Source organism: Suillus paluster (assembly GCF_016628075.1).
Source record: "Suillus paluster strain FC165 chromosome Unknown EDB91scaffold_113, whole genome shotgun sequence".
Lineage (NCBI taxonomy): Eukaryota > Fungi > Basidiomycota > Agaricomycetes > Boletales > Suillaceae > Suillus > Suillus paluster.
The window spans coordinates 94,367-116,683 of NW_024537673.1; the positions used below are offsets into that span (position 1 = coordinate 94,367).

General features: G+C 47.9%; 5 protein-coding genes across 5 annotated transcripts; 4 read left to right on the forward strand and 1 right to left on the reverse strand.

Annotated features, from left to right (window-relative positions):
- Positions 1–935: 935 nt before the first annotated feature.
- Positions 936–3,890, forward strand: EDB91DRAFT_84483 (P-loop containing nucleoside triphosphate hydrolase protein). Its single transcript, XM_041328589.1, has 11 exons — positions 936–1,388; positions 1,435–1,538; positions 1,591–1,655; positions 1,712–1,744; positions 1,796–2,032; positions 2,084–2,206; positions 2,254–2,378; positions 2,431–2,690; positions 2,750–3,255; positions 3,307–3,580; positions 3,631–3,890. The coding sequence occupies exons 1-11, from the start codon at positions 1,071–1,073 to the stop codon at positions 3,734–3,736; spliced, it is 2,151 nt and encodes a 716-aa protein (XP_041171050.1). The 5' UTR covers positions 936–1,070; the 3' UTR covers positions 3,737–3,890.
- Positions 3,891–4,745: 855 nt separating this feature from the next.
- On the reverse strand, positions 4,746–8,672 carry EDB91DRAFT_1239762 (HSF-type DNA-binding-domain-containing protein; the record flags this gene model as incomplete). The annotated part of the gene is made up of 11 exons (XM_041321899.1): positions 4,746–5,084; positions 5,160–5,201; positions 5,263–5,451; positions 5,509–5,716; positions 5,882–6,011; positions 6,111–6,227; positions 7,004–7,158; positions 7,336–7,547; positions 8,256–8,354; positions 8,432–8,501; positions 8,554–8,672. The coding sequence occupies 11 exons, from the start codon at positions 8,670–8,672 to the stop codon at positions 4,746–4,748; spliced, it is 1,680 nt and encodes a 559-aa protein (XP_041171051.1).
- A 4,357-nt stretch (positions 8,673–13,029) lies between these two features.
- EDB91DRAFT_1239763 (xylose isomerase-like protein) lies at positions 13,030–14,796 on the forward strand (the record flags this gene model as incomplete). The annotated part of the gene is made up of 10 exons (XM_041321900.1): positions 13,030–13,174; positions 13,222–13,378; positions 13,440–13,607; positions 13,664–13,747; positions 13,796–13,910; positions 13,960–14,059; positions 14,108–14,162; positions 14,275–14,427; positions 14,484–14,494; positions 14,519–14,796. 10 exons carry the CDS (start codon positions 13,030–13,032, stop codon positions 14,794–14,796), a joined length of 1,266 nt encoding a protein of 421 aa, XP_041171052.1.
- A 1,037-nt stretch (positions 14,797–15,833) lies between these two features.
- Positions 15,834–16,416, forward strand: EDB91DRAFT_84666 (uncharacterized protein). The gene is made up of 2 exons (XM_041328592.1): positions 15,834–16,331; positions 16,385–16,416. The coding sequence occupies exon 1, from the start codon at positions 15,986–15,988 to the stop codon at positions 16,325–16,327; it is 342 nt and encodes a 113-aa protein (XP_041171053.1). The 5' UTR covers positions 15,834–15,985; the 3' UTR covers positions 16,328–16,331; positions 16,385–16,416.
- Positions 16,417–20,665: 4,249 nt separating this feature from the next.
- Positions 20,666–22,297, forward strand: EDB91DRAFT_1265497 (uncharacterized protein; the record flags this gene model as incomplete). Its single annotated transcript, XM_041324493.1, has 2 exons — positions 20,666–22,044; positions 22,099–22,297. The coding sequence occupies 2 exons, from the start codon at positions 20,666–20,668 to the stop codon at positions 22,295–22,297; spliced, it is 1,578 nt and encodes a 525-aa protein (XP_041171054.1).
- Between the last annotated feature and the right edge of the window lie 20 nt (positions 22,298–22,317).

Genomic DNA, 22,317 nt, shown 5'->3' on the forward strand with positions numbered 1-22,317 from the left:
ATTATAATATAGGAAGGATACTTCATCATGCAAACATCAATTTACATTTTGTGCACTTGTCGTTCTTATGCCCGGCGATTCCATCTCGACGGTCACTGGTGTGGCGTCAACGCACACGCGCACTTACTGAGCCAGGTGCCTACAGCTGTCCATTGCTATCATCGTTACAGTGTTGCATTACTATTCATTGAGGTCATCAACTTCCCAGTACCCCTAGCACTCAATAGCTAGCTTAACGACTTCATGAGGCTAGTATTTATGTTGATTCTCTAGCCATATGTGGGAAGCGATTTACTTGTTTCAGGTTTTCGCCGTGCTACTGGTTGATACCGTTGTCCTTTGATATGCCGAAAACATCGTGACAAACGCAAGCTGTTTGTGGGCGCGATAAGGGCATCTGACCGAGTTTCAACGACCGAAATGAACTGTTGTTGTCGCTTCCCCCACAGGTTTCTTCATGCCTTGTTCCAACGGGAGGTTCACGGTCGGTTCCCTTCCTTGGGCTGACTCGGATATGGTCGTCGGTGATCCTTTCTCGTGGACTCTGCAATTCATTGAAGATGCATGTCGCCTACAGGGTGCTGCTATTCTGAATATTACTAGCCTGCAAGAATCCAAGGGACGCCTGTTGGGACTACCAAAACAATTTTTTGTTGTTGTTCACACCCACATACGGGCACGCATACTAGCCTACATCTTTTTCAGAAGGACCAGTTCCTGGGTACTGAGCCGTAACGTTGTCCTATTGGTGTCAGACTTTGTGTCCTGGGACACACAGTACCCTCCCGAATCCTCATAACCCTTCTCCTTATGGGGTGTCTGGCATCTGTATATGTGTTGCAACGGGTGGTGGATCTGTGGGCTCCATTGTGGAACCGCTCTGTCGACAGCCAATCGATCGCTTCTAATACCGAATCCCAGATTCTCATCTGCCGCCTGCCTCATCCACGAAGCACAAGAGTAATGGTGGCGCGCGTCAGGAGGCAGTGTGTGTGTTCTTCAAATAACGCATAAATACTGTGACTTCGAGCAAGTATTTTCCAGACCACCATTCTCGCGCGTAGACCATCATGGCCGACGAGAAGAAACCAATGACCTCCTTTACTCGAGATGTAGTCCACACCCCCCACCCTCCACCACGAATCTTGAGTCACGGCATATATACAGTTGCCTATGAAAACCCGTCACCTCCCAACTGGACCTCGGACATTCGAGGCTCGATCGAACAATATTTTGTCTCCCTCACGAATTTCTCCTACGCTCGAAGGCTACTCAGAGAAATATTTTTTCTGGCCCCTGGGCTGCTGATTGGTCATATATGTGCCACGCTGTGGCTTAGCATCTCTGATGCACTACTTCTCTTTTGTTTGGGCTCCGTATTCAATTTTGTGAGTGACAAACCTGAATCTGATGTTTAAAACTTATCCTATGCAGGTCGAGGGTCGTTCTTCGGGAAACGTGTCTCAAGAATCGCTCAATATTGCTATCTACGGAGGGCTCTTGTGCGCCATTTTTGGACCTGCTTGCCATCGCTGCCTGTATGCTCTGGTAATTTCTGCGTTCGAGTGGTTGGCTTATCATTGCCTGTAGAGCATACGCGAATGATATCATCAGTAGCCGTTTGAAAGCGCATTTTCTTCCGCAGCTCATCGAAGGTAATGCAACTCATTGAGAGTCGCATTTTTATTGACACCATAAACAATATTTCTAGCTAGTATGCGTGTGGATCTGTCTTCGATGCAAGGTACAGATCTTTATTGATATCTCGATATCTATTGCGACGCGTTTTCCCTAGATTGTTACACAATATTTCCCGTCAAGGGCCACTTTCCTTCCGACGTACCGGGCGCGTCCTTCTTACAAGGTTTATCTCATATCGCTCGCACCACCGCTGCCCTGTCGTCGCAAGTGGTTGTCTTGATAAATGCAGTCCTGCGCAAACCCAGTCCGGAGAGAGAGGTATTATTTATATTCTGCATTGCTCATCCGCTCGTCCGCTGGTTGGCACCATCGGATGTTACCGGCACCCAAGGTTTGTAGTCATCGTGTACTATCGCCATTGTCTGAAATGAACTCATCGTAGGATACGTTTTCTATACACTAAACGTGCCTTTCAAGCGGATGAGATCTCTCTATAATCTGGCATTTTCGTGTCAATATCGAGAGGAACTGATCCTCAACGGTGCTGCAAACAGCATACCCTCTGGTAAGACAACATACGTTTAAGAATGTTAATGCTAATGGGTTATGCAGAATACCAGAAGTCGACTGAGCAGCTCGGTGATGAAATCGTAACTGAACCATTTCCCTGGGCAAGTGGACTGATTAGAAGGTGGTACTGGGACTTCCTAGTCAATCTAACCCTCGATCTTCCACTCGTAAGTTATCATTGACAGGTCGTAGCTGTCTGGTATACTAACATACTTCAAGGTCATTTATGCGCTGGCCTTGCCTTGTCATCTTTCGCCTTCGTCTGTAATGTCAATTGCGCTGCTGCAACAAGCGACCAATACGCTGTCCCTAAGTATCGGCGAATATGGGATGAATTCTGGGTCAATCCAGAACTTATGCCTGCAGGCGAAATGGCTCTACGACGCTATCAGTTACAAGAGCAAGATGTCCAATGGACCGATGTCTTATCCAGATCCTTCGCACGGTAGCTCGTCGGATGGGATGAAGATATCTTTTCGGTGAGCTTCCTCCTGCAACTGCGGTGACGGGCTGACTTTGATGCATATCATACATATAGACAAATATCACTTCGTTACGATAAATGCGGTCATAATGCTCTTGACGACGTCTCCTTCGAGATTGCCCCTGGCCAACTTGTTCTTGTCGTTGGAGTCAATGGCAGCGGAAAATCTTCGTTGTTGAAGCTCATTGCGCGTCTCTCCAATCCTACCGGAGGCGAAATTCTAATTGACGACAATCCATTGTCAACATATGATTCCGATGATGTACGCGCATCAATAGCGTTCTTACCCCAGCTTCCGTTGTTGTTTCCCATGTCAGTGAAGGAGAACATCTGCCTTGGGTTGCCATCCCGCTTGCATGTGACTGATGAACAAATCCAAGAGGCCGCCAAAATGGGTAGCTGTACGAGCTGGATATCAAAGTTGCAGAATGGATATGATACACAGCTGAAGCCTACTCACGACATCGGGAATGGGTGGGCCGACGGAACTTATGGCACTGTCTCTGACAGGTTGCGGGAAAAATTGGCACGTCATGAACAGCAGACAGTGACAATCTCAGGTCGGTGCTCAGGGTCTATGCTGCATCTTCATTGACTGACATGTCTGACAGGTGGTGAAAGACAACGACTTGCGGCGTACGAACCTTGCAATTATTTTCGTGTTATAGCTGCTTATTTTCACCGCCTCATCATCAGGGCTAGGACCTTCATGAGGATTAATCACACGGATATCAAACTTGTTGTAGTCGATGAAGCCACGTCGTCTTTGGACGCTATAACGGAACACGACATTCTTTCCGAGTTTCACCGTGTCCGAAAAGGCAAGACGATGATTCTCGTCACCCACCGTTTCCACCATCTTGTCAAGGAGGCTGATCAGATCATGTAAGCAGAAATACCGTGCTAGCCAGATGAAATTTGACACCTCGTGGCAGATGTATGAAAGAAGGATCCGTGCTTGAGCGAGGGACCCATAACCAGTTGATCAAAGCCGATGGCGAATACGCGAAGCTGTACAATGCGCAAGTCCCCTCGGCCTAACCCTGGATGCCACTACGTCGGTGATCTTGTACTCTTCTTGGATTGTGCCTGTGCGTTTATCGTAATTGATCCGGTTATATATCTTGCTGTGCCCTTGGTTGTGCTATCTATTGCTGTAACATTTGCAATCCGAATTGTAAGAGTTCCGATATCGACGAAAGTGTACCACAACATTTCGCGCCACGTATTCGGTTCAACAGTCATAGCCTCGAATCATCGTACGTACATGATATCAATCTTAGATCTTGAAATCTCGAGAAGGGGGTACCTGTCAAACTGGGCCACGTTTCTGCCTGCCTGATCCACACGTGTAAGCAAACTGGCGTTCAAGCAACCGATCAGATCTTGGATGAGTGCAGGGTGCTTTATCAATATCCAATACCGTTAACGGCATGCATGTGTCGGATCTCAAGCTTCAAGCTTCAAGTCCGCAAGGCAAAACCATTACTCTGGAATGAGCTTAGTTCGCCCTGCTGACCACCAACGTTGCAACACTTCAAGGCCACCAGGCGAGATGTACTAAATTCTAGGGGGGGTGTTATGTACGTCAGATGGTGTTTGGCATTCGTGCCCGTCCTGGCGCCGGAGTGACTTTACAACAGAAGGGCTGTACTTTGGGAAATCGTGCATGAACACCAGTATGTACCATGGAATCAAAATCCCACCCCACGATGCTGTGATCGATGAATCCCTTCTCAACTCAAGCATGGTCGTTCAGATCTGAAGGCTCCACAAGCTAAATTCCTATACGGTATATCACAGCAGCAGAGAGACGATACTATGTAATACAGAACGAAAAAAAAAGAGAAAACACTCTCGATACAAGAAAACGCGAAATTGAAAACGAAAGCGTAAGGTATGATATCATGAGACGGGCATATGTATCGCAAAACAATGGTAACATAAAACATGGAAATCGTGACAGGAGACGCGCCAAATGCTCAAAAATTCACGAGTCCCGTTGGCGCCGAACAAAAAACATGTCCGAACCTGGTATCGTGATTAAAACTCACTCAATGATTTCAAACCGCCCTCTCTTGCCCTCTCTTACCTCACCCTCATCGTCCAAACCCCTCTTCTCCCCTCCCAGACCTCCCATCCCGGGACCCAAAGGACCAGCGAGACCGAATGAAAAGCCCTCAGGTACACCAACGCCCGAAAAGCTCTCCTGCGTAACGATATCCCTAAGAATCGCTGCATAGCGCTCATCTGATAGACCCATCCCTGCTAGGGGGTTGATCCGTCCATCGTCGTCGTACCCCGACATTCCTAACATCGGACTTAGGCTGGAGGAGGAGGCGGTGGTACTGGATGAGGAACTGGGATTGGATGATGCGTGTCGTTGTAGCTGCGAAGCCCCAACTGCCAGTGCTTCGCTAAAAGATGCGTCTGACAGAGGCGGGACGCCAATCGAACGTGGGACTTTCGACATTTGTTGGATGACTTTGAGGTGCATGAGGTGTTTCTGAATCATCCCCACCTGGTCAGCATCCATCCCTTCATCCGTAGAATAAAAGGAAACACACCTCCAACATATCCAACAACCCCTCCTTCGTAAACGGTTTCGGCAAAATATCATTCATCCCAGATGAATAATACGTCATAATCTCGCTCGGTTTCGAGTTGGAAGTCATGCTGATGATAGGGGTCATATGGTCGAATTGGCGGATGAGATTCGTTGCGCTTATACCGTCCATCTTGGGCATCACGATGTCCTGTCACGAAATCAAATTAGTTCCTCCCCATACGCGCAGAGAAAGAAAAAGACTCGCCATCAACACCAAATCATATTTTTCGAGATTCATCTTATTCACAGCTCCAACGCCGTCCACCGCAACGTCAATCATGCACCCAAAGACCTGTAGGAACTTGCTGCTCAGTCTCCTGCTCACCGCATCGTCGTCTACAAGCAGCACCCTGGGCGGAACAGCCCACCCTGGCACGAACGTAGACCGTCGAACACGGATAGTCGTAGGCGTACTCGAAGAACGTCCATTAGAAGGCGTCGGACGGACGACTTCCTCTGAATATGGATCTGGCTCGGGAGGCGGAGAGAGGTTATCGTTGTCGTTTTCACCTCCCTCTCCTTCGCTCTCTCCTTCTGCAGGTGTTGGCACAGCGCCGGTGGAAGGGTTCGCATTGAACATCCAATTCCCGTTTTGATCCTCGACACTACTCCGGGGTAACAAATGCCCGACAGTGAACACTTGCAGGCCCTCGTGCATCGTCGGCGTATCCCAGTTCATATCAGGAGGAAGGATAAACGGGGCGTCGCCTGATGCTTGTGCTTGTGATTGCTGCTGCTGTTGGTGTTGCGCCGCTCGATGTGAATGCTGATGCATCCCACTCGTCCTCTGCATATGCATCTCCTCACCCGACGACCCCGATGCACCAGAACTCGGACTCGAACCCGATATCCTATACCCCGCATCGCTCGCAGCCCGCCTCGACATTTCGTTCATCTGCACCAGAGTCAACCGCGCGACCATATCTGGATCTTGCAGGCCCAGTTCCTGCGCGGGTACGAACTGCTCTTGGGCTGGGACGAATTGATGTGGGTGTGGATGGGGGACAGCGTATGGGTTTCGGAGTGATGCTGGTTGTGGTTGAGGCGGTTGCGACATGCTCAGAGATTTGCGTGCGTGCGAGGTAGGGATGGAGAGGGAATTCGAAGGGGGTGCGAGGAAGGGTGATGGTTGTGGTTGGCCTATAGACCGATGTGATTGGGAAGCGAGGAGAGATGGAGGTGGATGTGTGCTGGGTGTCATGCTAGGTGCGATGGGGGTTGTAGAGGTTTGGGACATGCTGTGGATGGGGGTTCGAGGTGGGGGCTGGGACGCGGTGGATTGGGCTATCGAGGGCTGAGGGAGAGGGGTGGAAGCGGTCAGGACGGCGGCAGAGGAACCCGGAGCTATTTGGGAGGTAGAGTCGGACGGGTCTTTAGGTTTACCTAGGGGAGAGCAACGGGTTAGGCCGAAAACCAAGGAAGCGAAGGTAGGAGAGACAGTGAAAGGAATAAATAGGCGCTTGCCATGCGTCAAATCTGAAAGTGGGCCCAGGTAGATAATTGGAAAATGAAGTCCGCCACTAATGTAAATGCATACGCATCTTCGGTGGGACCCATTTGCTGGGTACCAAGGCCCCGCCGTCGATTTATCTCCACTGAGGTAATAACGACCACCCCCACCAACAGGGGGAAGCCATTTGGAAAAGGCACGATCACCGGAACAAAAATCGATGAGGGAAAATATCAAGAAAATTACTCACCTCCCTCCCCTAAAAAATACTGTATCAGCCCTTGCATCAAGCCGTCCTGCTGCGCCATCCCTCTCTGGAAATTAACCATCTCAACAAGCACATCCCCGTACTGCCTCTCCAATACCCTGATTCTCTCCTCCGCCCTCCCAACCTGATTCCTCAAACTCTCATTCGAAGCAAACAGATTCTCATTCTGAGCTCTCAAACTCGAATGCGAAGCCAGTAAATTGTCCGCTTGGCCTCGTAGAGTCTCATGCGATGATAAAAGGGTATCGTGAGAAGAGAACAATGATTGGTAGCTGTTTTGGAGGACGTTGACGTGCGCTTGCATTGTACTGCACTGAGCTGCTAATTCGGCGCTTCCTTCACCGGGGATCGGGCTGCCGGAGCTAGCGCCTCGGCCGCTGACGCCGCTGCTTGAGGGGAGGCTTTTGCGTGCGGCAGGGACTTTACGTTTGATGTTCTCAAGGGCGTCACGTCTGTCAGCGTGGAAATCAGGGTGTCGGAAAGTCCAGCTGTGTTCGCCAAATTGGGCGTCGTCTGTTGTCTTTACCTGGTGGTTAGAGGATTAGTACATGTCGGGAAAGAATAGAACGAGTTTGAAGAGAGGGGATAGTGGGGAAGATAAAGGAAGATAACATAAGGAGCTAGAGTGGATATGGCACATCGTGTAGGTAGCAAGTAGGTCCCGCAATGGCCTGCGATACAGCAGCATTCGAACGCGGAGATGAAGACGCGCCCTGCTGAGCTGTCAAGGTGATTTAGGCCCATCACGATGTAACCAAAGAAGCCATTACGAAAGGCAAAGTCACAAGTGTATCTCGGCGGTGTCAACCAGCAAGAATAAACCGTAGTGACAGGCCGTCATCACATATAACCAAGTAGTGCGAGAGGCGCATCTGAGATTAGATGCCATAGAAGCCACAATGTTCGGATCGAGCCGAGATCGACGGGAAAGCCCGAGTTGGGGTTATGGATTCCTAGGGGGGAATGGGGTACGGATCGCTGAGATAAGGGGGGTGCGTTGCCTCGGAGGGGCGATATGGGATGTGTGCAAGAGTCGCGTGATGGCATGCATGAGTGCACAGGCGCAAGTCCATGCAGAAGGAAAGGTATAGTGGGTATGACGGGAAGGGAGGTATAAATAGAAGGAGAGGTTGAGAAGTTGAGAAGTAATAGAAAGGGGGAAATATCAAATAGATGGAAAGAAGGGAAACGAAGGTAGTGGACAAGATCCGGAGGAGGAGGAGGAGATGCTCACTTTGTGGAAATCGTATTTATTGAGCTGTCTTACGAAGGAAGCAAAATTTGAGTGCTTGAACATGCGTGGGAGGATGGATTTTGTGAATTCGTTCATGTCCTAAAGGAAATGTGGGATCAGAAACGAGTTCTGAACGGAATATCGGGGAAAGGGCTGAGATAGAGGGAAAGACGTACCTTGACGACAAAGCAGTCACCTTGTGGTCCCCAGGAGACGACATGGGTGAAAGACTGGTCTTCTAGCATTCTAGAGGTGATAGATGAAACGGTGAGAGGTAAGTAAAGGACGGAGAACGAACTTGTACAACTTTTTGACGAAATCGCTTGTAGCAGGCATGGTATCATCGTGTTCCTTGAGCTGAGGGGGAGGTTGTGGAGGTGGGAGTGAGTGGATCTGCTGAGTTGGTTCTCTCTTCATTGGTCTCATCTCTCGCTGAGAATGGGTATGGATGGTTACATCCTCTCTTGAATTTGAAGTACGATGTATGGAAGAGGAAGTAGAAGTAGAAGGACCCCATGAAACTGGTGAAGAATGGCGATAGGGTGAAGAGTCCATTGCAGCCATGGGAGGAAGCGTTGTGGCTGAAGCTCGCTGGGGTAAATTGATAGCGGGAAGTTGAACGGATGGTGGTGGAAGTTGATGTGATGCAAATAAATGATTTGTACGGATGTTTGAGTAAGGAGGTCCAGTCGAGGTATGGGGGTGGTCCGTGTGCATGGCTGTAAATGACAAGACAAAAACGCAGTCAATGATTATTATCGCAAGTATCCCATTGACAAGTTCAGCCAGCCTGTACAAACAGAAGTAAACTCACGATTTGACCCAAAACTCTTCTGTGATATCAAGACGGCACCAACTGAGAGGCTTAATATTTGAGCTCGGTACACTAGTCGTTAGTAAAGTATATGATCGAGAAGATAAATCAACGGAAGCAAAGAAAGTTAACTTTCATTGGTCTAGACTTTTTACTAAGTACCCTTCAATAGACGCTCGTTGTTCCAGGCCCTTTTAACGGTAACTCCACGGTCCCGAGTCCCCGACTAAACCGTCATTCCAGAAACTATTGTCATCCCGCTCAGTGAACGGCACTACCCGTTCATCGTCCAAGTTACCAGTCTACCCCACATAACAATCACTTAATCACATTCGAAGTAAAGAACCAATCAACTACCTGTCACTATCCTATTTGTTATTCATTATATACCCTCGTTCCTAGTTCTGTCATCTTCTTCGGCTTTCTGCTAACTACTCACCTCCTTGACCATTTCAACGGTCACTATCGAGCCAAGTCATCGACCCAAGAATGCTCCTTGCAGAAGTTAACCTTCATATCGCTGGCATTCATATCCCATCGCTTCATCTTTCAACAACAGCGCCAAATCCCATCTTCCATTCCTATTCCATCAGTTCCCTAATTCTTCTTTCAGTCCTAACCTCTTGGCAAGTCCCAGAATTATCCCTTCCCTGTTATTCGGTCAGTGCTACCGCAATTACCCACACTCATCCCCAAATCTATCCCCCACTCAAATCCCACATATGGTCGCTCTTGACTTCCTCTCCTCTAACCTTACTGTCAACACCATTGCGCCTTCGGACCTCACCGAAAACTCCACAATTTCCCTTTGTGAACCCCGCGCTGCGTTATGCAGATAACTAAGCGCCCTCTTCCTATCTCCCCCGACGCTTCCTCTTACCATTCCTCTACCCCTATCCATTCCACCCTCGAAATGTAGGTCCCCCTCGTAGGTTCCGGACGCTGACCACTGGGCTAACAACACGTTGTCCTTCACCCAAGCGGCTGGCGCTACCTGCTGTCTTCCGATTAAACGGAAAACAACCGGGATCACATCACCGGTAATCACATACGTTGCAGTACATTGTGGGTTCATTATGGGGATGCTCTTATCCATAGAGTCAATTAAGGTATTTATTAACTGATAACGCTCAACGTCTAACTTGTGGATAGCGCCATCAACCCTGCCTACCGCTACTTACCGCTGTTTAATTCATATCGTGCATTTATACTAACAACACGTTGTCCTTCACGCGAATAGCTCACAGCCTCTCTTACACTCGCCACTGGCGCTATGTTCACATCCAACGAAAAATAACTAAGATCGATCCTAAACAAACACCGGTAATCTCACATACGTTGCAATACATTGTTTGCACTGGGGATCATCTTATCCACAGAGTTAATCAAGGTATTCATTAACTAATACCGTTCAATGTCTAAACTCTATGGATAGAGTGTCATTAACCCTGCCTATTGCCACTTACCGCTGCTTAATTTATATCGCGAATTTTATTCGGACTACTTAACTCAATCATTTACCAACAACGGTGACGGTCCTGCCGGCATGTCAGCAGTCCAAGTAAAGCTGCAGCTGCAGGTCATCGTCTCGATTTTACGATATATATCATGACAAAGGAAACGACCGCTGGGCACACTGGTCCATAAATATAGGTGCGAATCACAACCTCTCTTACGCCCGCCACTGGCGCTACCGAAACATAACCATGATCAGAAACATCGGTAATCTCACGTATGTTGCAGTACATTGTGTGGCCCACTCAATATGGATTATCGTCCATTTCTGCCAGTCTTTCTTCAACATACGAGCAGCGCCCGAAAAATATATTGAGTTCATGTGTCCCAAAATCACAGCGCGCCAAAGTGTGAAACAGAAATCACGCCGAGTTTGTGCTGCTGCGCTTAACCTGCTTCGAAGCTTCACGCTGCAGTCTATTCGCAATCCCCAGTGTAGTGAGTGTTGTGGACGAGACTGGTATTGCTGTATTTTGAGTCCTGGGAGGACCGCCGCTGCTGGGATAAACATAAACCACTGTGCGGTGTTTAGGTTTCGTTAGTGCTTCGGTGGTGCACTGCAGTTGTACGCGTTGTGATCGGGAAGATTGGCGGGTGCGCCCTTTTGCACTCATTCTCACCGGGACCACGTCTTCGAGCAGTCGGCAGTTCGGCACATCACAAGTTCGTTTCGAATGAACAGTGTGTCCAACTTACGGATAGAGTGCTATCAAACCTACTTATCGCTGCGGAATTCATTTCACGATTTTCGCGCGCACCTTCGCAATGAATCGCGACTTCTGAATTCGGGTGCCAACAACCGTCTTGTCAGCAATCCAAAGTCAAGGCACGAGGGTCCTTAAACTTAACCATCTGTACCATGACACAAAGGGAAAGACTGACCGCAATCTGAATGTATATAGACAAGTAGAGCAGAGCCCTTGAGTTTATCCTACCCTGCCTGTGTTAATAATTATGTGAAATGTGCAGAAGACCACTAGTACTGTTGTCGGACGTAGAGAACCCGAACGCATAAGGTGTTTTGGACGCCACACACCCTCGGAGATGTCGTCACACATCTACTGGGCAAAAGCACCCGCGGACACCATACCGCAGCACTACATGCATATTGGACTTGTCGCGGTCATAGGTCATCGACTTGCGCCCTGGAAAGCGAACCCGCCCTGTGCTATCTCGTACATGCTTAAAACTGGAGAGGTGTTTACTGGCAGAAAACCGAAGAAAACCGAAGACGCACAAGCACCGCATTCCCCACAGCTCGTCAAAGTTACTGGATTTACGGTTCCGATATATAATGTGATATGAAAGTGCGTCAGGAGCGGATTTACCCTGATTTACCTCGGGGACCTGGCTCAGATATGATGTGGAAATACCCTTTAGGTGCGCGGACGCGTTACATGATCATCCTGTGTTAGAGGCGTATATTAATGGGCGTACGGCGTACGGCGTACTCATACCGGGCATTGGGAGGATTGATCGATCATTGATGATCCCTGGGCAAATACTCGGTGCGCCAGCCTCTGGGAACTCCCATGATTTTCGCGATGACCTCATAAAATGTTTGGATCTGGAATTGGCGTCGGACGGCTTATGTCGTAGGTGACAGCGAGTACTCTACTTCGAGAGCATTGGTCAGCCGTACACGTACAACAACAGAAGATCTAGAAATTAGAGTATGTCGACGTCGTTCCTTGTTTTTCCATACGGAGATACCTACAGACCATATGGTCATTTTTCAGCTGTCGATGAATATGTTCGAGAGCGTTGATCAGCCATCGAACAGAAGAAATTAGAGTGCGTCGTTCTTTTGTTCCATACGGAGATTGTGACAGACCAAGACATTTTTCAGCGGTTGATGAATATGAATATGACATGACGATGGGTGGCGATTGATAGCAGATAGCTTATATGTATTGCTGACTGTGTCCAGACTTCCAGATCAGAAAAAGGAAGTAAAGCTAAAGTCCGTGGTCCTTTCGAGCTGTACCATAGTGTTACCGATACAAAGAATTTCTTCAAGGGGGTTTCCCTGCCGGCGCCAATATAAATCATGAATCATTGACCCCTGTAGCCTGCAGTTAAAGCGAACATCATAAGTATTTGAGCCCGAAAAAACGGCGTTCTCAGGTCTCACCTTATGATGCTTCTCTGCTCGTTTACGTTGCGCCTTCGAAATATATCACTTTTGTTGCGTACCTTACTTTTTGAGCAACTTCCATGGTGGTACCGAGAAACAAACCGAGGGGTGTAGGCGTTGTGGCTGGGACAGGCGGGAAATGCCGCCAGCGTCCGACATACAGCACAGTGAACCCGGTTATCCGGCAATATGTACATTGTAGTCATCAAACCCTTCTGATGCTGGCAGCGTTGTCTCATATCCGACCTGCAACCTCCACCTCGTTCTTATTCCTCAGACAAACGAATTATCTCATTCCGTCGAACCTTATGGTCCAAACGAGAAGACGGTTGACTCGCGTCACTGCTGCGCCGGTCACCAAGACGTCATCCGACACTCGCCTGAAGTCGACGTCCTCCAAACGTAAAAAAGCAGCGCCAGTAGATCAATCAGATCAATCAGAAAATGTACTGGGTGAGATTATGAACTTCTGTTTTCCCGCTGGCAATTAAACTATCTAGTGACGAAAAAACCGGCGCGGAAGATGCGGAAGAAGACAAATCAAGAACCGTCTACAGAAGACTTTCCAGTACGCGTCTCAAGCCCGTGGAAGATCGGAGCACACGTCTCAGCTGCAGGGGGAGTCGAAAACGCTGTTCGCAATGCAGCGATGGTTGGGTGAGAGATGCGTTTTATGTCAGTCCTCCTTTGTTGAATGTTAAACGTTGAATTCGCACAGCGCCAATGCATTTGCTCTATTTGTTAAGTCCCAGAGAAAATGGGATTCCCCACCACTTTCGGCTGAGAATATTGAAGCGTTCAAGAGACGAATGCAAGAGTTTGGATATTCATCGAAACATGTGCTTCCTCATGGCAGTTATTTAGTGAACTTGGGAAACCCGGACGAGTAAGAGTTCTGTCGTTTTGATTTATGGGCTTATGATGATTTTTGTCCGATTTTAGAGAGAAAAGGAAGAAGTCTTTCAACTGCTTTCTTGACGATCTTCAGCGGTGCGAGGAGCTTGGCCTTGAGCTCTACAATTTTCAGTGAGTCCATCATTCTAATCCTTTCTCATTGTGTTCACGCTGTTGAAGTCCGGGCTCGACCGTCGGGCAGGTCACGAAGGAGGAGTCGATAGCCCTGATCGCTGAATGTATTAACAATGCACACAACGTAACAAAGCACATCACAATTGTCATCGAGAACATGGTGCGCATCCATACACATATAGGCTACCTTGGCTTCATCATTCAAATAGGCAGGTTCAGGAAATGTTATAGGCTCTCAGTTCTCAGAATTGAAGGCGATCATTGATGACGTCGAGGACAAGACGAGAGTAGGCGTGTGCCTTGATACGTGTGCGTTTCGGCCCTTTGGCATTTTGTCTTGCTGACTGGGGGGTTCAGGTCACATGTTTGCTGCGGTAAGGGCTTTGCGCGCTGAACTACAAATATTTATCGTGTTTTCAGGGATACGATATCTCAACAAAGGACGGATGGGAGTATGTCCTCCGATCACCTCGCGTCATGCACTGGCTGATGTAACTTCCTAGCGCAACGCGTGAGTTCCACAGATGTCAAGTTCATCGGTTTTTGATCATATGCCTCAACCACGCAGTGTCCGAGTTTGACTCCCAAGTTGGATTGTCATATCTCAAGGGATTGCATTTGAATGACTCCAAAGCCGCCCTCGGATCGAGAAAAGATCGACATGAAAATATCGGACTGTACGTGCTCCATCCTTGGTGCTCTCTTTCAGTGAACTTGTTCACCGCCGTTTTAGCGGGCAGCTTGGTATTTCTACGTTCAGGCACATAGTCTCCGACTCACGGATACAAGACCTTCCTCTCATTCTCGAAACTCCGACCTTTGAAGCTACAGAAATCTGGATGAAGGAGATATCTGCCCTCAATTGCCTCTCGAAGTTGGTCGACGACAGCGAGGTTTCGGAGGCGGAACTGTCCTTAGTCAACGATATCACATCATTGGTGCGAAGCCGCGCGACGAACAAGGTGGGTAAAGCAAGCAAGAGCAAGACTCGTGCACGCAAACGGGATGTGGTGGAGGAGCAAGAGCATGATTCCGACTGCGATTAGGAAGGTGGGTCGGTGTCTACCATTCAATGTGATACGACTGAGGCATTTTCTTTAGGGTTCTCTCGTGTTGGCTGGGGTGTCCGAGTGATTATGTCTTACTGCACCACCGGAGCAACTGATATTTCTATTTTCATCTCCTTGTGGTGTTCTGTTCCCGCTAACCATGGCAAGCAATAAGCAGGAACTCGTTTTTCCTGTGTCAACTGTGCAACGAGCCTTCTTAATACCTCACTTGTTCGTCTTGGCACATTGTTGCCCCTCAAGGAATGACACATCTGTTTGCCCTGTCAGCGAGACGCCAAACGAGCTCACTCTTCTGAGAGTAGGGGTCAATCCCGATATGAGGCAAAACAGCCTCAAAATGAAGATATTTATTGATCCTGTCGCCGTAAATCACTGCAGTGTCTGACCTGGGGGTTATTCGTCATGCCCATGTACAAGGCACATTTACGGGAGCTCCAGGAGACGCTGAACGGTTGGTTCCCATGGAAGAGCTTCGAAGGCATCATATATCTGTGGGAGATGTCCTGCCGTAAACCAGATATAGCCAGTTGTGCTATCGCACTAATCATCGTACTACTTTGGTAACCACTATCTGTAGCTCCCCCAAAGTCCTCGTTTTTCTCGCATACCTCAACAGGATGGATAACAACGACAGCGACGGTGCCTGTCAGTACATAACAGATGACTTTGTTTATGAGGCTGGGCCCAAGCACCTGGGTGTCGTTGGGGAGAATGATGCTGAGGTCAACCGAGCCAGTTTCAAAGCCGCGATTGCCAAGCATATTACATTCAAGGTGACCATCATTCTATCTTGCTTCTAATCTTGCACTGACATGCTTCAGACCACCATACACAATATTACGTCGGGCTGAAAAGGTCATCGTTCGTATAATTGTTTTAATTTCATGATCGGAATCCCATCTCTAACTACGTACGAAAATAGGGGAGGTCCAAGTATCCACAGATAACGACGCGAGCTTTTACCTTTGTGATTTGATACTAACTTCTCTGCATGTCAGAGCGTCGTTGTCGACGGTTTCCTCTACTGGGGAGATTTCGTTCACCGCTGAATATGAGTTCGTCAGCGACAAGATCAGGAGAGCGAGGGTGACAGGAAAATATTTGGTCCTTGCGGACTTTTCAAAGTGATTGGTCGGAAGTTGGCCGCTTGAAAGGAGGCGCATCTATGATATCTGGCAAGACACCCGCTTTCGTTTCCCCTTCGCAGCACTTGGCCAAGAAAGTACTTATGAGATCCTTCGGTTTCTTCACAGCGCTCTGTGCCTCTGTCCGGGCTTTCATGATGTCATCTCTACTCAGACAGAAGTCAATATGTGCGAGTTTAGCCCTTCGTTGTCCGTCTCCAACATCTTCCCGCAGACAGCACGCTCTTGATACCGTGCACGATCCCCTTGTATGCTTCTCATTTGGATATGCAGTCTCAGCTAAGGTGGGGAAAGCACGCGAGACTCGTGCACACAAATGGGTTGTGACGGAGGAACAAGACAACGATCCCGACCGCGCTTAGGAAGGTGGGTCAGTATCTACTGGTGGCTGTGATACGACCCTGACGCATTTTCTTTAGGGTTCTCTCATATTGGCTAGGGTATCCGAGTGATTATATCCTGCTGTACCGCCGGAGCAACTGATATTTATATTACATCTCCTTGTGGTTTTCTGTTCTCGTTGACCGTGGCAAGCAAGAAGCACAAGCTCGTCTCGACTCTCCGCTGTGTCAGCTGTGCAACGAGCCTTAATACCTTTTGTGTTTGTTTTTGTTCTCTGTTTCCTTTTGACGAATGTCATATTTATATGGTCATTTCAGAAATACATTTCAAAGTTGTAAAAAAATATCTTCTGGTGGGCTGGTACATATGTTAGAGGGTACTTTCAGGATGGATATGAGCCAACAATCAAAGAAAACGGCGGTTCGGTTATGGAGATATTGCCAAAATACTGACTTTTTAGCCCCACCACCATATGTTACAAACATTGATCTCCAGATGGTCCAGGACCATCACCAATCGATTCCTACACCTGAAAAACCCCAGGACAGTCCTTTACAGTATCGGTTTCAAGTTAAAATCAAGTACAGCAACATATAGGAGGTAGGAGGGAGGAGGAGGACCTTGTATATCTCAGGAATATGATTTTTCCAGGGAAATCTGGCATCACCACCGTGTTCAGAGGGATCAAGAGCCCCCAGGAAAAATGCTTTTGGAGCACTGGCAAGTCATGGGAAGTCTGTAAAAATCGATCTTTGGGTGGGGCAGCATGACAGGGGTGGTCAACTTTGGAACATGATTTTTAGAGCGAAATCTGGCTCGACCATCGTGTTCAGATGGTCAAATAACCTCCAGAATGAATCCTACCTAAAGCCAGGCAAGTCATATGAAGGCTGAAAAAATCGATCTTTGAGTGGGGCAGCATGGCAGTGGTGATCAACTTTGGAACATGATTTTTAGAGCGAAATCTGGCTCGACCATCGTGTTCAGATGGTTCAATAACCTTTAAAATGAATCCTAGCTAAAGCCAGGCAAGTCATATGAAGGCTGAAAAAATCGATCTTTGGGTGGGGCAGCATAACAGGGGTGGTCAACTTTGAAACATGATCTTTAGAGCGAAATCTGGCTCGACCAACGTATTCATATGGTCGAATAACCTCTAAAATGAATCCTAGCTAAGGCCAGACAAGTCATATGAAGGCTGAAAAAATCGATCTTTGAGTGGGGCAGCATGGCAGTGGTGATCAACTTTGGAACATGATTTTCAGAGCGAAATCTGGCTCGACCATCGTGTTCAGATGGTCCAATAACCTCTAAAATGAATCCTAGCTAAAGCCAGGCAAGTCATATGAAGGCTAAACAAATCGATCTTTAGCAAGGAGAGCATCATAGGGGTGGTACTCAACTTTGGAACATGATCTTTAGAGCGAAATCTGGCATGACCAATGTGTTCATATGGTCAAATAACCTCTAGAATGAATCCTAGCTGAAGCCAGACAAGTCATATGAAGGCTGAAAAAATCGATCTTTGAGTGGGGCACCATGATAGGGCTGGTACTCAACTTTGGAACATGATTTTTAGAGCGAAATCTGGCATGACCAATGTGTTCATATGGTCAAATAACCTCTAGAATGAATCCTAGCTGAAGCCAGACAAGTCATATGAAGGCTGAAAAAATCGATCTTTGAGTGGGGCACCATGATAGGGCTGGTACTCAACTTTGGAACATGATTTTTAGAGCAAAATCTGGCATGACCATCGTGTTCAGATGGTCCAATAACCTCCAGAATGAATCCTAGCTGAAGCCAGGCAAGTCATATGAAGGCTAAACAAATCGATCTTTAACAAGGAGAGCATCATAGGGGTGGTAGTCAACTTTGGAACATGATTTTTAGAGCAAAATCTGCCATGACCAATGCGTTCATATGGTCCAATAACCTCTACCATGAGTCCTAGCTAAAGCCAGGCAAGTCATGTGAAAGCTGAAAAAATCGATCCTTGGGTAGGGCACTATGATAGGGCTGGTACTCAACTTTGGAACATGATTTTTAGAGACCAAACTGGTATCACCAATCCATTCATATGGTTTAATAATCTCGAGAATGAGTCCCAGTCAATGACAAATTCGTCATATCAAGGGCTGGTAAATCGATCTTTGGATGGGGCACCATGACAGGGGTGGTAGTCAATTCTGGAACATGATCTTCAGAGACCAAACTGGTGCTGTCAATCAATTAATAGTGTTCAATAACCTCGAAAATGAGCCCTATCTATTTGAGTTGAAAAATTTATAGGGTCAAAATAGAAATAGGTTTCAAACTTGTGAAAAAATATCTTTTGGTGGGCTGGTACATATCATAGAGGGTATCGATAGGATGGATATGAGCCAACAATTAAGAAAAACGGCGGTTGGATTGTAGAGATATGTTCAAAATACCGATATTTGAGCCAACCTCCCATATCACAATAATGCTGACCTCCGGAAGGTCTGGGACCATTCCCAATCGATTTATAGGGTCAAAATAGAAATAGGTTTCAAACTTGTGAAAAAATATCTTTTGACGGGCTGGTACATATCATAGAGGGTATCGATAGGATGGATATGAGCCAACAATTAAGAAAAACGGCGGTTGGATCATGGAGATATGTCCAAAATACTGATATTTGAGCCAACCTCCCATATCACAATAATGCTGACCTCTGGAAGGTCTGGGACCATTCCCAATCGATTCACAGGCCTCAAATACCTTAGGAGCAATGTTTGCAGTATCGGTATTGAGGTGGAATACCGGGATAGTGACATACATGAGGTCAGGAGGAGGAGGAGGACCTTGTATATCTCAGGAACACGATTTTTCCAGGCAATTCTGGCTTTACCATCGTGTTCAGAGGGCTCAATAGCCCCCAGGAAAAATGCTTTTGAAGGACAGGCTAGTCATATGAAGTCTAGAAAAATCGATCTTTGGGTGGGGCAGCATGACTTGGGTGGCCAACTTTGGAACATGATTTTTAGAGCGAAATCCGGCTTGACCAACGTGTTCAGATGGTCAAATAACCTCTAGAATGAGTCCTACCTAAAGCCAAGCAAGCCATATGAAGGCTGAAAAAATCGATCTTTGGGTGGGGGGGGGGATGACAGGGGCAGCCAACTTTGGAACATGATTTTTAGAGCGAAATCTGGCACGACCAACGTGTTCAGATGGTCCAATAACCTATCTATTTGAGTTGAAAAATTATGGGGGCATAGATTTTTCCTTCGAGGAAAGTCCTAATATGGTTAGAGAGGGAAAGAGGAAATTATATAATCGGTTACAGAAGGAAAGAAGCATTACATACTTGGTTACAGAGGAAGAACTATGTCTAAAATGGTTAGACTTAATGCCAAGAACAAGGAAAGATGACACAAAGGAAAGGAAAGATGACACAAAGGAAAGGAATGGTGACATAAAGGAAAGGAAAGAAGGTACGAAGGGAAGGAATCATGACTAAGAGGAAAGGAAAGAAGGTACGAAGGGAAGGAATCATGACTAAGAGGAAAGGAAAAGAAGCATGACTAAGAGGAAAGGTTAGGAAAATCATCACTAAGAGCAAAGGAAAGAAGGCACGAAGGGAAGGAATCATGACTAAGAGCAAAGGAAAGGAAGCATGACTAAGAGCAAAGGTTAGGAAAATCATCACTAAGAGCAAAGGACGAACAAAAGGTTGGGCATTCCTTAATTTTTCCTAGTCCCCCCTAATCTATCTCTCCCTATCCTTTACACTCCATCATATCCACCGATCTCTCAAACACCGCAAAATACTCCATCTCGCTCGTCCCTCAACTCCACCTCCTCACTTCATCTTTCCCTTCTTCCACTACAATCCTATCATAACAACATCTCAACCATCCTCTTCGCACTCCTCCTCTCATCTCTTACTCAATCCTTCCCTACTAATACTCTAAAATACTTCCTCTTCATCTTCATCTCCATTCGCTACTCATCTCGCACCAGAGCCCATACCTAGTCTACTTTCTCAATCTCAACCCCTATCTATAACAATACAACTATGTGAACCGCTCTCCCCCGTCTCATGTAAAATAAGTGCTACCAGGGCGTAGCTGCTCCACTACCTGCCCAGCCTTTCAAATCTCCCTCACCTTTCGTCCTTTTCCTCACTTCGGCCCCTAGCCTTTCATCTCCGTTAGCCTTCGTCCATTTGGTTACTCCGGTGCCCAGCCTTTCATCTCCGTCGCCCTTCATCCGCCGCTAATCTTCGCCTATCCCATCCCTGACTTCTTCGCCTCTCTCGCCACTTAAATTCTGCTATTTCATCCCCCCCTGCTTTTTGCTCTTCCATCCTACTCATCTCCTTCATACTCATGTCCTTAGATAATGCCAATTCAAGACGCAATTGGGAGCACACCTCCCAACCTGGTCTCGTCACCATTTCTGGCATTCAGTATCGCATCTCTCGTGCCCCAGATGGCTCCATCTGCTGTCCTGTTCCTGCCTGCCCAGGTACCTTCAACAGGAGGTCCGCCTTCAAGACCCACTTGAAAACTAGTCCGTCTCTCCTTCTCTCCCTTTATCTCTTTCTCTTATCTTCCTTCCTCCTTTCCAGATCATCTATCTCCCCCTCAACTCCTCGCCTCTCCTCCCCAACTTCAACCTCGTGCGTTCCCCTTTTTTCTCTCCATCCCCCCTTTCATATATCTACTTCATCCTCCCTCCTTTCTCTTTCCATCTTCTTCTCTATCCTTTTCTCATCCCTCTCATATTCTCTTCCAGTTCTTCCTCAAGCCCCCCTCCCTCTTCCTCCCCCCTCTCTCCAGCCGTCCCTCGATGAATTTCAACTCGATCCCAGTCCGTCTTTCTCTCTCTCCTCCATATATCTACTCCCTTACCCTTCGTTCCCTCAAGCTATCTCTCGCGTCGTCCTTAATCCTGGCCAAGATTATCTTCTCTCCACCCCCCTTTTGGATCAGCTCGGCCTCTCTTTCCACACGGCCCTCAACATTTTCATCTGTATCGCCTGCAAAAAGTCTCTCACCGCTGCCATGGTCTCTGGTCACCGCAAGGCTCACCATAACCAATCCCTCGACAAAATTCAGCTCCAATCCCTCGACCAATTCGTCCTCCAATACAACGTCTATCGTCGCCAAGAAGAAGTTAACATCCCCGCTCACGCCGGCCCTCCCGTCCAGCTTATCGCCCCTCCCCGCCCAGGCTTCCTCTGCACTCAGTCCCTCGATTGCCATTACGCTGCTTGCACCATCACCACCATGATAAACCATGGAAGGCTCGTCCACAAAGCATCCTCCAATGCCATGACCTACGACCATGCTCTCGTTCAACAGCTCTTCGAGTCCGTCGGCCGCGTCTACTTCGTCGTCCTCCAGCCCCCCCCTTCTCACCAGCCCATCACCATCAGAGACGCCCTTTCCCATTCCTTCCTTCCTTCCCTCGATCTTCTCCTCGTCCCCTCCTCTCCCCTCCCTGACGAGGAGCGAAGGTCCCTCATTAAAGTCATGGCCTGGGATCGCTTCATGCCCGACGTCCGTTCAAACAGATCCGACGTCAAATTTTTGGACGCCCTCAAGGCTCGCCACACAGAAGATGAATTTCTTGGTTTTTTCGTCGCCTTGGACTCCCTCGTAAAAGCTTACTTCGCCATCGCTCCGGACCTCCTCGAAGGTAACCCCCACAGTTTCACCATCTGCAAACTCATCTTGCATGGCGACAACGTCACAAAGGATTCGTAAGTTCTTCCCTCCCCTCCTTTCTCCTCCTCTTTGTAATCCCCTCCCTCCAGAGATTACTGGCGTCCCGTCTCAAAGAAAAATACTCTATATAGCGATCTCCTCCTCCAGTTTTTGCGCGCCATCCTCAGGCTTTATCTCTCCCAACACAACCCTTCCAACTTCTCCTTCGGCCTCCACCCCAACCAGACACAGGCCCTCCACGCCTTCGCCTCCACCATAAATCGCCCTGACCCCCCTCCCGTCCCCTGACTTGGGCCCCGATGGCGATC